Genomic DNA, 16,212 nt, shown 5'->3' with positions numbered 1-16,212 from the left:
TGAAGTCCCCAAGCTGCCTGAGGGATGAAGGGGACTCTATATCCCATGTGCCTTCCATGGGAGTGTCCCCATGCCATGACACCTCCTGGGGCTCACCTTCCAGGTGGATGATCTCCCCGTCACCACAGTAGACACCAGCGTGGGCACTCCACCAGCTGGGGCCCCCTGAGGCCAGCGGGAAGAGGAAGAGGTCCCCGGGCTGGGGCTCAGCCACTCCGTTGGGAACCACGTCAAAGTGCTGTCCCAGCAGCCCCTCGCAGAGGAAGAACCCTGCTGTGGTCACCACCCCGCTCACCACCTGGGGACCCAGCTGTGTTTCAGGGCCACTGGTGCCCTGAGGACACAAGCAGCATCACCAACCTGCTGGCTCATCCTGCATCCCTGGGTCTCCATGGATAGGAAACCCTCCAGGAAGAGGCCACCTCCTCTAGATGCTGAGCACCAAGGGAAAGGTGCCAAGGGAAAGGCAGGGCATGCAGGATTCAGCCCTGTTGTGCCAGGGTGAGATGGGCAGTGCAGGGCACAACAGGTATGCCAGCACTTACCTGCCTGGAGCTGCTCACCTGGAGGGACAAACACTGAGCATCAGCCCCAGTGGCACAGGGGAGAGGGGACCCAGGGCACCAGTGCCGTGGCTCAGCCTCTGCCTGGACTGCTGCCAACCCTGTGCCTGAGCCCCTGGTGGGGGTCCCTATATCAGCACCCCCAAACCAGTCTCACCCAGGAGCCCAGCCAGTGCCAGGGCTTGAGGAACAGCCAGTCTGGGGGTTGCAGGATCTGTAGGAGGGAGCTCACCTGTAAGGAGAGGAATCAGAGCGAGACAGGGACCCAGACCCTGCTGACACCCAACCCTGCCAGCACCCACCCCTGTCAGCACCCTCCCTAGCCCAGAGCAGCCTCCCAGGCCCCCTGTGGCCCCTCCCACCACCAGACTCAGCCCCAGGTAGGTCCCAGCCATGGGATCCAGGGGTTCTGGTGCTACAGTGGAGGGGTGGGACCACCTGGGTGCAGGTATCCTCGGTGCCAGCTCCCCCTTTACCTGGGTGAGGAGGTTCATCTGCAAGGAGAAAAAGTGATGTCCTGAGAGCTGGGGACAAGGACTGTGCCCGGCCCCACCTCAGGGACCTCTCTACCCGCAAACAGTTGTGGTGACACATCACCCTGCCGAAACCCATGGCCTTAGGCACTGTGCCAGTCCTGGCACTTGTGCCATGCGCTGCTTCCTCACCGTGGAGACACCTCTGAGGTCTCCTCACTTTGCTGTGGTCCCAAAGCTGCTGCTGCTCCAAGGGTGGCTGTGGGACAGGACCTCAGCCTGCCACAGTGAACATCGTGGCGGGTCTTGGCACCGGCACATGGCTCCACCAGTGACCAGGAATGTGCCCGGACCGGCTGCACTGTGGCACCGTGCCCGTCGTGTGGGGCCAGTCCCAGGGGCGCAAACCAAACCTGGTGTGACATTTCATCCACAAACCTTTTGGGTGACCCCAAAGGAGTCACAAAACGTCCCTGTGGCCACAATACACTGACAGCCAGTGGCCACTGGGCTGGTGACAAATCACTTCTTGGTGTCAAAACCCTCTGGCCCTGGGTGGCCACCAGCCTGTCCCTGGCCCTGTGTCCCCAGGGGCGATGCGTGACCGGGGTCAGCTCTGGAGTCACATTAAACTTTAATCCTAGTGCCGGGGGGTCAGTGAAGGCTTTGGCACGGCTCGGGTGGGTGACTGTCACCCTCTGTCATCAGGCAACCTCCAAAGAATCATTTATCACGGAGCCTCCAATAAACAGGAGCTAATTACAGCTGAAACCCGAGCCTGGCCTGGACCTGACTCAGGGCAGGCAGCCATGTTAACCCTTCCCAGCCACCTCCAGTCCCACAGCCATCTTCCTGGATCTTTGTGTCATATTCTGGTTGTTCTTGTCCCCTCTTGAACACCACCATCCTCTCCTGGTCCCTATTGTCCCACCCTGATGTACCCTCTGGTTCTCATCATACCCTTCTGGTCCCCAGTGTTCCCTCCTGGTCTCCATCATCATCTTCTGGTCCTCACCATTTCTCTGGGTTCTCTTGGCCCCTATTTGTCACTACTGTCCCACTCTGGTCCGCATCATCCCATCCCAGTCCCTATCCTCCCCTCTTGATCTCTCCCAGTCCCCATCATCCCATACCAGTCCTCATTATCTCCTCATGATCCCTATCCACTCCTATTGTGTCCCACTGCCCCCTCCTGATCCTCATCACCCCCTCCTGATCCCCATCATTCTCACATGGTCTCTATTGTCCTGTCGTGGTCTCCATCATCCCCTCCTGGTCACTGCTGTCATCTCCTGTTCTCCACCATTTGTCATTGTCTCTGGCTCACCATTAAAGCATTTGGGTTCTTACTGTCCTCTCCTGTTCATCATCATCCTCTCCCAGTCCCTATCACCTCCTCCTGGTTCCTATGGGGCCCTCCTGATCTTTGTTGTCCTCTCCTGGTCCCTGCCATCTCCTCTTGGTCTCCGTCATCCTCTTCTGGTTTCAAATCATCCCATCTTCACTCTTATTATCCCCTGGGTCCAAATCATTCTACCCTCATCTCCACCCTCTCCTCATCTCCACCACCCTCTCCTGATCTTTGTTGTTGCCTCCTTGAACCTGTCGTTTCCCCTTCATGCCCATCAGTCTGTCCTGATCTCCATCATCCCCTCCTGGTTGCCAGTATCTCCCCTTCATTCCCATCATCCCTTTCTGGTTCCCCACCAGCCTGTGCCATCTCCAGCAGGAGTGGGACTGCCAGGACAGCAGTGACTCCCTCGACACCCAATGTCCCTGGCTGAGCTGCCCCCTGGCCAGGGTGCATCTGTCAGTTTCCCATGACCAGTAGGATTAGGGTGGCTGGAGCCTTGGGGCTGCTCCCAGCCGCAAGTCTCAAGCCCATTGCCATCATCTTTGGGTAATTAGTAAATTAGTAATTAAACGCTCTCTGCCTGCTGGGGAGAAGGGGGGCAGATCCCAAGGTTTTAGGCTGAGTAATCCTGTGGCATCTGCCCCAGCGTCTGTCACCGAGCCGAGTCACGACCCCGCCGCGGGCTTTAACGTTTGCTCCTTCACCCCCACCCGCCACCCACAGCCCCTCTGCTGCGGCATCAGAGTGGCTCCCAAAAACAGGCTGGGCTGAGCCCACATGGTGCCCAGTTGGATGCTTATGGAGTGCTCATCCCCAGGAAGGGTGCTGCTCCAGGGGAATCCCACCTGGGGACAGCGCCCAGCTGGGTGTAATGGAGAAACAGGGGAAGAAACCATATTTTTGTAATTATTGGCTTTCCTGGGGGTGCTGATGATTGGCTGGCAGCAGATGGTTGGCCTGGCTAATCCCCCTCCCAAATCCCTGCTCCGGAGCTGGCTTTTACCCGACGGTGAGGAGGGGACAGGCAAATTAGCCAACTCAGCGTGTATTGCCATGCTGATCACTGCCTGGCATCCCCTGTCACCAGGTCCCCGTGTCACCCATGGGCAGGCTGGCACCCCAGAGTGCGGGTCCTCCTGGTATCCCTGGATCAGGCACCGGGAGATGCTTCACCCACGGGCCAAGGGTCTGGAGGCCCCGGAGGGCCAGGCAGGGCAGGTGACAGCTTGCTCCCTCCGCATTAGCCCAGCGTCATAATTCTGCCGCAGGAGGAGGGCGGCCGCGCCGCAGATGGTGGCAGTCAGAGATCTGGGTCAGGGCGGGTGCTGCGGGGTGGACAGGGCACCCCGGGGTGATGGGGGTCCCAGGGGTGCAGGGGGGCTGGAGGCTGGGGGCATGGAGCTGTAGTGAAGGCAGGAATGGAGTCATAGTGAAGGCAGGGACAGAGCCATGGAGGCAGCAAGGATGGAGCTGTGGTGAAGGCAAGGATGGAACCATATGAAAGCAGGGATTGGGCTGTGGTGAAGGCAGGGATGGAGCTGTCTTGAAGGCAGGGATTGAGCTGTGGTGAAGCCAAGGATGAAACTCTGGTGAAGGCAGGATGATGGAGCTGTGGTGGTGACAAGGATGGAGCTGTGGTGAAGGCAAAGAGGTCAAACCATGATGCAGGCAGGGATGGAGTTTTGGTGCAGGCAGGGATGGAGCTATGTGTGGGTAGGAAGGACAGTGGAGCGATGTACAGGCAGGAAGGGTGATGGCATGATGCTGCACTTAGGAACATGGAACAATGGTGCAGGCAAGGTTGATGGAGTTGTGATGCAGTGAGGAATGCTGCAGGCAGGGGGAATGCAGAAATGCTGCAGGCAGGGGGGAAGGAAGGAGGTTGGAGGCAGGATGACACAGCCAGGGTGCAGACAGGGGGGATGCAGGAATGCTGCAGGCACAGCAGTCAGGGATGCCTGAGGGGTGATTCCCAGCCCCTGGCTCCACTGGTGTCACTCCACCAGCCCTCAGCGGGGACTTATTGCCAGTGCCTGTCTCCTGGGACACCTCCACAGCAGCTACACCTCTGAGCCGCCCAAGGGGGGCCGGAACACCCATCCTCAGCCTGGCCCATCGCTGGGGACAGCCCGGGCCGGGTGACAGTGGCCACCCGCCACCCGCCTGAGCTGGGCGGGGGGGGTTTAGCGGCTAAAGCCCTCAAATCCCAAATTGTGCTGCCCTGTCACCGCGAGGGTTTAGCGGTGGTTGCGTAACCCCGGGGGCCACCTGGCCCCCACCCGCTGCGGTGTCAGCAGCCTTAACACCCCTCGAACCCCTCCCACCGCCCGGGGGGGGGGGGAAGCTGAGGCACAGGGGGACCCCCACCGAGCATCCCCCCTCCTTTCGCCATCAGGGCCGGTAATTAATTATTTGGGGGCAGGGAAATTACCCCCCTTAATTACCACTTTTCGTTATTCCCCTCTAACCGCCTTAGTGAAGGGCTTATGCGCTTACAGGACCCAGTGGGTCCCAAGGGGGGGGGACACACACATATGGGGGGTCCCCACCCCGATCCCCATCTCCCACCTCTGCCTCAATCTCAGCCTCGCAGTGCTGGGGGGGTGGACACGCGGTGACAGGGTAACACCCCCACGGTGGCCCGCCGTGGCGCGCGGGGGGGTGGCTTGGATGTCGCGGGGTTTAGGGTTACAGGGCTGGGGCTCAGCACCTTTTTAATTCTTCATCGCGTGGCTGATTGATCCCCCCCGCCCCGCGCAGACACTAAAGATTAAGAGGGTGACAAAGAGGCGGCTGCTTACACAGCGCCCGCCTAAGCCGCCTTGAAGAGAGCAAGGCAAGAGCCCCGCTGCCCGCAGAGCTGTTCGAGCACCCACCGCCTCACCAGACCCACCGCGCTGGATCCAGAGGGACAGGACAGGGAGAGGTCAGGAACGCCGGGTCGGGAATGGCTGCGTCTCCGGAGGGGTCAGTGGTGAGCGCCGGGCTGGACGAGAGCCCCACAGGTAAGAGGTAGAAAGTTCTGCTGGAGCGGGGGAGACATGGCGGGACTGTGGGCACTGAGGGGGAACTTTGAGATGGCTGAACCCCTGTTGTGGTCGTTCTGGGAGTCTTCTTCACGGTTCTCCTCTGGCATACTTGGGGTACTCATTGTGGTCCAGCTCCAAGATGCCTGGGTTCCCCAGCACAGCCAACTGGATGCTCTCAGTTCCCATCGTGGTCCATCTCCAAGATACCTGGGGAGCCCTATCATGGTCCATGTCCAAGACACTCATTGTCCCTATTATGGTTCTTCTCTGGGATGTTAGGGTTCTCCATCGTCATCATTCTCCAGAATGCCTCGGGTCCTCATCATGATGCTTCTCCTGGGTGCCCAGGGTTCCCATCAGGATCCTTTGGAATGCCTGGGGTCCTCAGCTATCACACTTCTCCAAGATGCTGAGGGTCCTCATCGTGGTTCTTCTCCAGGCTGAGATGCCTGCAGTTCCCAGCCTTCTCCATTGTGTCCATGGTCCTCATCATGTTCCTTCTCCAGGAGCCCTGGGGTCCACAGTTATGCCCCTTCTCCAGGATGCCTGCAGTCCCCAGCCACAACCCTCTCCTGGATCCCCTTGGACACCAGCCCTTCTCCAGGGTCTCCACTGTCTCCTGCTGTGACTCTTCTCTGGGATGCCCCATGTCCCCAGAGGTGTCCCTTCTGCAGGACACCTCGCATCCCTGATTGTAACCCTTCTCTGGGATGCTCAGAGTCCCCTCACTGGCATGCTTGGAGTTCCCATCCCTAGGGACACCCTTTCATTCCTTTGTGTTTTTTTAAAAGTCAAGAGCACATCCCGCATCACTCCGAGTGCTGGGGTGTGGAAAGATGCGGACCCCATGCAGAGTCCCAGTCCATGTCCCTGGGCTGGACCGGTGGTGATGGGAGCCACCCCATTGCCAGGATGCTGGGAGGTGGCAGGGACTGGTGGGAGGGACAAAGGACATCGGGGTGTCTGGAGTCACTCTGAGCGTGCCGGGTCTGCTCCCACAGGGCTGAGCCCGGCCCCGGGCAAGGCGCTGAGCCCGGTGCTGCTGTGCAAGGTGTGCGGGGACACCAGCAGTGGGAAGCACTACGGCATCTACGCCTGCAACGGCTGCAGTGGCTTCTTCAAGCGCAGCGTCCGCAGGAAGCTCATCTACAGGTGGGAATGGGGGGGGATGGGGGTAGGGATGTCCCCACGGGACAGGGAATGGGGGTGTGGGAAGCCAGGGGAGCAGAAACCAGGGGGACATGAACCCAGCGGGACAGAGACCCTGGGGATTGGCACAATGGGGGAAAGGATGCCCAGCAGGGCAGGGACCCCAAGGAGGGGCACCCAGAGGGGCAAGGGAGGCAGAGGATGGACAGTGGGGCAGAAATGGTGGGGATAGGCACCCAGCAGGGTAGGGGCACCCAGCAGAGCAAGGGCCCCAGGGGATGGGCAACCAGTGGGATGGGGACCAGGTGGACATGAATCCACTAGGATAGGGAGTCAGGGGATGGGGCATCCAGCAGGGAATGGACACAGGGAGATGGACACCCAGGAGGACAGGGACTTTGGAGACAGGAACCCAGTGGGATAAGGTCCCACAGTATGAACACCCAGCAGGTCAGGGACCCCAGGACATGGGCAACGGATGGGGCAAGGACCCAGGGGGACTTGAACCCAAGCAGGGCAGGAACTGGGGGACAGGCAACCAGTGGGGGAGACACCGGTTGGGTGGGGTGTCTGGGGCACCCTCATGGGGCCAGGACACCCATCAAGGTGGGTATGCACTGGGACAGGGCACCCACTGGGGACAAGACACCTGTTGGGGCCAGGGTATCCACTGTGGTGGAGCACTCGTTGGAGTAAACCCATGGTGGGTGGGATAAGACAAGGGACAAAGCACCCCCAGGCCATGGCACTCATGGAGGCAGGACCCTCCGTGGGGACAGGGACCACTCCAGGGGCTGCAGCCAGCTGTCACCTCTCCCCATAGGTGCCAGGCGGGAACGGGGCTGTGCCCGGTGGACAAGGCACACCGCAACCAGTGCCAGGCCTGCCGGCTCAAGAAGTGCCTGCAGGCTGGCATGAACAAGGACGGTGAGATGGGGGACACACACACATGGTGATGGATGGCAGGGGGTGACAGCAAGTGGGTAGTGCTGATGTCACCTTGTCCCTGCAGCCGTGCAGAATGAGCGTCAGCCCCGCAGCACGGCCCAGGTCCGGCTGGACAGCATTGAACTGGATGCTGAGCTGCCCCCAGAGCACATGGCCACCACACGTGAGGTGCCTCCATCACCCTGTCCTGCTCCTCGTGGTCCCAGTGCCACTGTCACCGTCACCCCGGGTCCCCGGGCACCCACACCACCCACCAACCATCGCTTCATGGCCAGCCTGATGACGGCCGAGACCTGCGCCAAGCTGGAGCCCGAGGATGGTGGGTGGCTGCCAGTGGGGAGGGGACAGGTGGGGGTGTTGTATCCATGGTGCGGCGACCACCAGCATCCCCTTCCGTCCCTGTAGCTGATGAGACGGTGGATGTGACGGGCAGTGAGCCGGAGCGGGCGGCTGGTGAGTACCAGGTGGCACCATACCCGGCAGCCAGCCCTGAGAACATCTACGAGACCTCTGCACGGCTCCTCTTCATGGCTGTGAAGTGGGCCAAGAACCTGCCTGTCTTCTCCAACCTGCCCTTCCGTGACCAGGTGAGGTTGGGGGATCCCATGGGGAACTGGGGATCTATCCTGGGGGCAACGGGGACCCCAACATATGTAGGTAGCCAGTGGGGTGTGGATGGCTGGAGCATCTCCACAACATTCTTGGGGCACCCCCACCAAAGATGCTCTTTAGCCCAAACAACTGTGGTGGCTGGAAGTGCTGGAGGCCTTGGGGGTTACGGTGGTTTTGGGGCTCTCCCTGCTCTCACCAGGTGATCCTGCTGGAGGAAGCATGGAGTGAGCTGTTCCTGCTCTGCGCCATCCAGTGGTCCATGCCCCTGGAGAGCTGCCCACTGCTGGCTGTCCCCGAGCCGGCCCCTGGGAAGCTGCTGCCGGCTGCCCTGGATGTCCGAGCACTGCAGGAGACCCTCGGCCGCTTCAAGGCGCTGGCCGTCGACCCCACCGAGTTTGCCTGCATGAAGGCCGTGGTGCTCTTCAAACCAGGTGAGGGCACCCACCAGCACCTGCTGCTGGCCGTCCCCCTGCCCCCAGCCCACCCCGTCACCCCCCTGTCCCCACAGAGACCCGTGGCCTGAAGGACCCTGAGCAGGTGGAGAACCTGCAGGACCAGTCACAGGTGATGCTGGGCCAGCACAACCGTTCCCACTATCCTGGGCAACCCGTCAGGTACCACTGTCCCCAGGTCCCCACGGGTGACACCAGGGGAGGGACACCCACCCATGGTCACCGTTCTGTCCCCAGGTTCGGGAAGCTGCTGCTGCTCCTCCCGGCGCTGCGCTTCATCTCCTCAGAGCGTGTGGAGCTGCTCTTCTTCCGCCGGACCATTGGCAACACCCCCATGGAGAAGCTGCTGTGTGACATGTTCAAGAACTGACCCTCCCACCCTGCTGCCACCTGGCTTGTTCGTCCCCTGGCACGGGCACCCTCTCATCCTCACCCTGGATCTCCTCACCCTGGGCTGTGAAGGGCCCGTGGTCCCATCTCCAGGGAGGTGGCCAGGACTGTGGGGTGCCCCTGGCAGCTGTGGGGTGGGACGAGCTTCACTGGGGACAGCTGGTGGCAGGGAAATGTCCCCGAGTGCCCAATGCACTGGGAGCACCTCACAGGGGTGGAGGCTCGATGGTGCCACTGTCCCAAATGCTGGAGGAACCCAGGCAAGGCGCATCCGGCACCACAGGGACCCACTGCCACCCGAGGGGGTCACTGGCCTGGGGGCACTTGTCCAGGGATGAAGCCAACCTGGCGGTGACACTGGCCAGGGGTGACACCAGCCTGGTGGTGACACAGGATCAAGAGTGGTGCCAACATGGAGGTGACATAAGACCAAGGGTGCCACTGGCCAGGGATGATGGCAGCCTAGAGGTGACCCTGGCCACAGGGGTGATGGACATCCCGGGTGTGACCCCAGTCCAGGGGTGACAAGGGGTGGGGATGATGGACATCCTGGGCTGGATATGAGACCAGGGATGACACTGTCTAGGGGTGACACCAAACCAGCGTGACCCCAGTCCAGAGGTGACACTGGCCAGGGGTCACCCCAGCCCAGCGTGACACCAGCCCAGGGGTGACACTGGCCAGGGGTGATGGACATCCTGGGGGTGACCCCAGTCCTGGGGTGACGCTGGCCCAGAGGTGACCCCAGCCCGGGGATGACACTGGTCGGGGGTGATGCCATCCTGGGGTGCAGGGCCCTCCTGCCACCATTTCACTGCTCGCCATGTCCCGTGGGGCTCCCACTTATGTCCCCCCTATTTTTCTACTTGGAATAAAGAGGATCTTTGCAGCCACAATCCCGTGACACTGAGCTGGGGTCCCCCTGGACAGGGGGACAGTGGGAGGAGCACCAGCTGAATGGAAACAACCTGAACAGAAATCAATAAAAATCAATAACTGGAATATAAACATGTTGCAAATAAATTATCTGAATAGGAATAAACTAAATATATATAAAATGGATATAAATAATCTGATTTAAATGATGGAAATTGGATAATCAGAATATAAATTAGATTAATAGAAGTAACGTGAAGAGAAATAAAATGAAACTAAATAATCTGAAATAATTTGAATAGAAATAAATTGAAAATAAACTATCTGAATATAAATAAATATAAATAACCTGACTGAATAAAATCAGAATTAAATACAAATAATTAATAATCAATAATAATTAATCAGAATCAACAGAAATAAACTGAATAGAAATAAACTAATCTGAAATAATATGAATAGGAATAAACTGAAAATAAACTATCGGAATATAAATGAGATAAATCTAAATAATCTGATTGGAAATAATCTGAATTAAATAATATCAATAGAAATAAAATGAAATAATCTGAAAGAATCTGAATGTAGATCAATTGGAAATAAATTATCTGAATATAAATTAAATATAAATAATCTGATTAAATTAATAGGAATAGAAATAATCTGTATAGAAATAAATAATGTGAATATCAAACAAGAGAAATAGAAATCCTCTGACCATAATCTGAATGTGAATAATCAGCATTAAATAATCCCATGGGAATGGGATTATCCCCAGACCCAACCCCTCATTCCAGCTCTTCCATCCCTGCGAGGTCAGAGAATCAGGAAAATCCACAAACTGCCCTTTGTACACCCCCAGGCTGATGGAAAGAGGAACCCCAACCTCTGAAATTTTGGGACAGTATCCACGTCCCACTGGGAAGTCTTCACCTTTAGAGAACAACACTTTTATTTCTCTGGTTTTGTCCTTTTTTACACGATTCCGAGCACGGGATCATAAATCCTCTGACAATACAGACTTTGTTTAATTTACAGAATTATAAATTACTTAGAAAATGTTCCATGAAAAATAACAATAATTCCCCCTCACAGCCCCTTTCCTTTCCAGTGTCAGCACATTCCCTTCTGGAAAAGCCCTTCGGACCCCAAATCCATCCAAAGGAATGGTGGGAGATCCTGGGAATAGACACCCTGGAACATGCCATTATCCCTCCAGTCCTGCTCAGCTCCTACCAGGATTTAATATGTATATATATATATATATATATATATATGTATTATATAGTTCTTTTATGTCTTTCTTTCTCTCCACATAACTACAAATACATTATATATATAAATACATTTTCTATATATTCTATATATCCCATACATTTCTCTATATAAAGAAATATATTTTCTCTCTATATTCTCTCTATATTCCATACATTTTTTTATATATATAAAGAGAGAGAAAATATATATTCTTTATATATATATACATTTCCTTTATATATTTCTTTATAGAGAAACACATTCTCCAGCTAAAGAAATATACAAATACATATGAAGAAACATATATAAACATATGTTAAACATATAGTATGTTAAAGTTACATAACATATATTAAATATGTTTCTACATATAGAAGAAATACATTCAAACATATATAAAGTAATATTCTTTATATATAGCACAGTTTTCTTTTATATATACTTCTTTATATATAGAAATATATAAAATATATACATAAGGAACTGCATACTTAATTTCCTTTATATACTTCTTTATATATATAAACATAAAAACATATATACATAAAGAAATATATATTCTTTATATATGGTATATATCTCATATATTTCTTTATATATAAATATGGATTATATATAAAAGAAACAGAAAATACAAAGTATTTAATCTTTATATATCTTCCTTTGTGTATTTTTTAATTGTAGAGAGAATAATTCCTCTTTTGTATGGATATTTTCTTTATATATAGAATATATATATTGTTATAGATGTTCTTTATATATATAATATATTCTAATATATTTTCCTTATATATAAATTATATATAAAGGAAGTGTATGTAGAGCTCAAAAGAAGTATAGATATATGTGTGTATATATATATATATATATATATATTTACCCAAGGCAGATCTGCCTTCCCTGCTCTCATCCCACTGGGATGAGAAACCTGAGGATGAGCTGGAGCCTCCCAGGGATCTCTTAGAAGGTAATTCCAGGGTTTTTAGCTCCAGAGGCTCCCAAATGGCTGTTTGGCCCCGAGCACTTGGATTCTCCGGCTCATTCCAGCTCCCGCTGAGTTTGGGGCGGCTCCCCAGGAACCTTCCCTGTTGTGGGCACATCCGCCTTCCCAGTGCATCCCGATCAGGCCCCAAATCCCCTTTTTCCCCCTCTAGGGCTGGGAAAATCTCGTTTTCCCCCTTGGATGGGGAATGATTGAGTTGATGTTGCTGCACTCCCGGGATGTGGCACTGAGGCAGGCACTGCTCCCGCGACCCCGGTGTCAATCCCTTCCCCCAGTGGAAAACAAAGAAAGGTAAAACTGAAACAAAAGCGGAATTTCAGATATCAAATAAAAAATAACCCCAATAAATAAACCATCCCTGGAAAGAAATGGCCTTTTGGGCAGGGGAAGAGGGACCAAGGGCTCAGCTCAGCCCAGAGATGCCGGGAAGAGACCAAATACTCCGGAAAACTCCCAGTTTCTGCTGTCTTCCCAATTTTTGTAGTGTTTTGGGAAAGATGTGATGCCCAACCCACCTGGAAGGACGGATCCAGCCTTAATTAATCTGACTAGCTCCCCGGGGTTCCTCATTTTGCCTTTCCAGAGGCCTTCCAGTACCCAGAGCTTCTCCAGGTACCACCGAGGGTGATGATGATGACACATGGGAGGGATTAGGAGCTGAGTCATTAGTTAGCGTCATTAATTAGTCCTATGATGGGCTAATTACACCTCCAGGGATTTCTTGCTGACAACAAAACTCACTGTTTTATTGAGTGATAGTTGGTGACACCAGCAGTGACACCAAGGACAGCTCAGCCCATTGCTTCCCTCCTCCCCAGCCCCAAAATAATAATAATAATAATTAAAAAAAGAAGAAAAAAAAGAAAAAAAAATCTGTCTGGGGAAAAATATTTTAAAAAAAATTAAAAAATATATATATTTACACTCAACTCCAGGAACCGGCATATAAACAAATATCGCTTCAAGTAGTCCTTGAGTATTATTATTATTATTATTATTATTAATTTTTTAATACTGATGGTCGTCAAAAAAAAAAAAAGAAAAAGAAGGAGGAAAGGGGGTTAGGTCACGTTAAAAAATCAAAACCCAAAGGAAAACGGTGATTTTTGGCAGATTTTAACGCTTTTCCATGCGCTCAGCGATGGCGTGGATGAGGTGGTGAAAGCACGGAGGGCTTGGCTGCAGCGGAGCCAGTGCTGGCTCAGGATGATCCCGTGGGATATTTAGGCTTGATTTTATCCTTCCCATGGGATTTTTAGGCTTGGCTTTCTCCTACCCATAGGATTTTTAGGCTTGTTTTTTTCCTACCGACGGGTGACTCGGCACGAGGGTTTGGCAGCGCGATGCTCCGAGCCGTGGGTGCTCCGAGGGGAAGGGCGCAGGAGCCGGCCAGTGCCCCTCCATCCCCGTCTACCCCCCCGCCCCCAAAGGTCTCAACTTAAAGGCCACCGTTAAACCACACCCCCAGGCCTTTTCACTTAAGAATTCATCCTCCTGGCGTTAACGAGGAAGCTGTGGGAGCACTGCCGATGAGGAGGAAGCCCCGGCACGCGACGCAGTCCTGGGTGAAGCATCTCAGACCATGAACTCGTTGCTCCCCAGGAGAACAAGGGGTTGGGTGGCGCCACAATCGGCCTCAGGATTCCTCTTGCGTCCCCCCGTCGTCCCCCCGTCTAGGGGCTCTTTGGTTTTGGGGGGGGACGTTTTCACGCTCTTCAGTTTCTGTTTGCCTTTCTCTGGGTTGAATGTCCCACGGGTGGTGAACTGAGGCCGGTCCTCGGGGCAACGGAGGGGTCCTGCTGAGCCCTCAGGGCTCGCCCGGGTCTCAGGGGGCTCACCATGTCCCCCTGCTCGGTAGAAAGGCGATTTGGAGTACATCTGGAAGCGCTTCCGGGGCAGGTGGGGCAAGCAGGAGGTGGATGATTGGGAGGAGGAGGAGGAGGAGATGGAGGCATCGGCCGGGTCCGCGGGGTCCAGCCGCATCCTGGGGTGCCTTCGCAGCCGGCTCGGCCCCTCGGCCTTGGCGGGGCGCAGGGAGATAAGTGCTACACTTCTTTCTGGAGGGGCAGAAGGACCATGGGAGGATTAAGACCCTGAGACCACCCAGCATCTCGGTGCTGCACCCCGAGCACATATGCCATGAAGCCAGGACAACGTTCCCAGTATCTCATTGGAGGCAGCATCACCAGCACTGGAGGAGTGAGTGGTTACCTCCCCACCAAATCCTGTCTGCTACCACCCAACTTCTCAGGGCTGCATATATATGTAATGTAATGTAATGGTCAGTCTTTGCGAACGAAGAACTGGGGAAGGTCTTTACACCTTCCAGCCTGCGCATTGGATTTTTTAGGTGAGACACAGTGTGCGCGGAACTGAGCCCACCCTTTAATCCTGAGGTTCATCTGCTGGGGCCAAGCGAGCTTGGACGGTGGCAGCGAGGTCCTCAGGACGTAGATGGATTGCCTTATGGGCTAACGAGCTCCATCTGCCCGGGGAGGGGCCCTGACCGGGAATCGAACCCGGATCTCGGCATTGACAGCACCGTGCTTTAACCACTTCACCACCAGGGGCTCCCATCTGCATCCATTGAAACTGTGGCTTTAAATAAACTGAAAATCCCCAAATAACCTTTCCCAAAGTGATAGAAAAATCTGAGAAACCTGAATGAGTGGAAGATGACCCTGCCCATGGCAGGGGGTAAAACAAGATGACCTCTGATGGTCCCTTCCAACCCAAACCATTCCCTGATAAACCCAAGGACACCTGGATTTACCTGAGCGATCGGAGATGGCTCCTTCGGAGTCAAAGTTCAGATTTTCGGAGCTGTCGGCGGTGCCAATGGAGGCTTCAGACTCGAGGGTTTCGTCGTCGGAGGCGCGGGGCTCCAGTGCCAGCATCTCGAACGTCAGCTCCTCCCTGCCAAAACCAACCCAGTCTCACTGACCCAATGGGACCAAAAAGGTGTGGAGGAAAAGAAAGGGGTGCAGGGCAAGAGATCACAGAGGGGTGGAGCCCTCCAGTCGTGATGCCAAGCAACATCCCTAGGTTGGGGATGTGGCTTGAACCCTTGGCCAGACTCACTTTTCCTTCTGCAGGTTCTCGATCTGCTCGGTCAGCACCTTCTCCTCTTGCTGCATGGCCACTTGCTGCTGCTCTGTCACCTCAATCTCCATGGCCTCCTCGCTGCTCATGGTCTCCTCGGGGACGTCTGTCACTGAGGGCAAGCGCCCGGTGACAGGAGATGCTGGGCTGGGGTAGGTGCCGCGCCGCACACGTCCTTTGCCCTGAAGAGAGACACCAGTGTCACCATCACCAGCCAAGGTGATCTGGCAAACACTCGGGTGCCAACCACACTGCTCTCTCAAGGAGCGAAGAAGACGGCCCCAGCCACCGGTCCTCAGTGTGCCGCCAGTGGATACACCCTAGACCCTCCAAAACCTCTCTTCAGCCTGGGAGAGGTACTAGGACTCAACACGTTGGAGGGGTTGAGGATGGAGGTGGTGAGGATGGTGGTGGTGAGGATGATGCTGACAGACCAAGTGCAACTTGGACTTCTGAGCAAGCCCAGCCAGTGGCAGGGTGGGTTCTCACAAAGCCCACAGACCATGCGAGAGGAAGATTGATGGTGGTTGTGTTGGCTTTGGGTGGGAGACTTTGATTTCAGGGCACCCGGTTCCTGCTTTATCCTTAGATCAAGTCTCATATCCTCTCATCCACCCTTGGTACTTCCAGAGCATCACAAGGGTCTCCACTGATGCCTTCAGCAAACAGAAACTCAGAATCGTGTTGTCTATGCTCTGATCTCATGTACAGGAGATCCAGAAATCAGAACCACCTCTAGTGGTCTGTTATATTGCCATAAATCCAGATTTTTGGGCCCATGGTTAAATGGAGATATTTCACGAAGTTCTGAAGAACCATCTGATTTTTCTAATATTAAAATAAGGACTCAGACAGGGGTGGTACATATGGAGGGATATTATATATGCAGCTGTTTGAATTTTCTGAGGACCAGCTCTACAGATCTGCTCCAAAGAGCAGAAGCAAAATGTGGATTTTTGGAAATGAGGGACACATCAGACATTAAACAGCTTTTACTTTAACTG

At 54.2% G+C, this 16,212-nt stretch overlaps 2 protein-coding genes across 8 annotated transcripts in view; one reads left to right on the top strand and one right to left on the bottom strand.

The window, feature by feature from the left end:
• Positions 1–5,337: 5,337 nt before the first annotated feature.
• NR2E3 (nuclear receptor subfamily 2 group E member 3) lies at positions 5,338–9,003 on the top strand. The gene is made up of 8 exons (XM_027889310.1): positions 5,338–5,395; positions 6,421–6,571; positions 7,392–7,495; positions 7,581–7,835; positions 7,922–8,103; positions 8,328–8,559; positions 8,637–8,742; positions 8,818–9,003. Exons 1-8 carry the CDS (start codon positions 5,338–5,340, stop codon positions 8,948–8,950), a joined length of 1,221 nt encoding a protein of 406 aa, XP_027745111.1. The 3' UTR covers positions 8,951–9,003.
• A 2,914-nt stretch (positions 9,004–11,917) lies between these two features.
• Positions 11,918–16,212, bottom strand: part of MYO9A (myosin IXA) — a 168,372-nt gene continuing 164,077 nt past the window's right edge. For 6 of the 7 annotated variants that reach the window (XM_027889155.1, XM_027889197.1, XM_027889171.1 and 3 more), the window contains 3 exons: positions 15,188–15,390; positions 14,880–15,022; positions 13,682–14,163 (listed from right to left, as the gene is read on the bottom strand). In XM_027889155.1, the coding sequence (XP_027744956.1) occupies positions 13,682–14,163; positions 14,880–15,022; positions 15,188–15,390 (828 nt within the window). Of the gene's footprint in view, positions 14,164–14,879; positions 15,023–15,187; positions 15,391–16,212 lie in introns of all 7 variants that reach the window. The other variant, XM_027889164.1, reaches the window with a different exon arrangement.

This window comes from Empidonax traillii, unplaced genomic scaffold (assembly GCF_003031625.1).
Source record: "Empidonax traillii isolate 1590-97213 ecotype Southwest subspecies unplaced genomic scaffold, ASM303162v1 scaffold12:size2584012, whole genome shotgun sequence".
Classification (NCBI taxonomy): Eukaryota; Metazoa; Chordata; class Aves; order Passeriformes; family Tyrannidae; genus Empidonax; species Empidonax traillii.
This window is presented reverse-complemented; position numbering and strand designations above follow the sequence as displayed.

Coding starts and splice junctions, on each gene's coding strand:
- NR2E3 (XM_027889310.1), top strand. CDS start 5,338: ATGGCTGCGTCTCCGGAGGGGTCAGTGGTGAGCGCCGGGCTGGACGAG. Junction 5,396..6,420: donor GCTGGACGAGAGCCCCACAG/GTAAGAGGTAGA, acceptor CTGCTCCCACAG/GGCTGAGCCCGGCCCCGGGC. Junction 7,496..7,580: donor GGCTGGCATGAACAAGGACG/GTGAGATGGGGG, acceptor TTGTCCCTGCAG/CCGTGCAGAATGAGCGTCAG.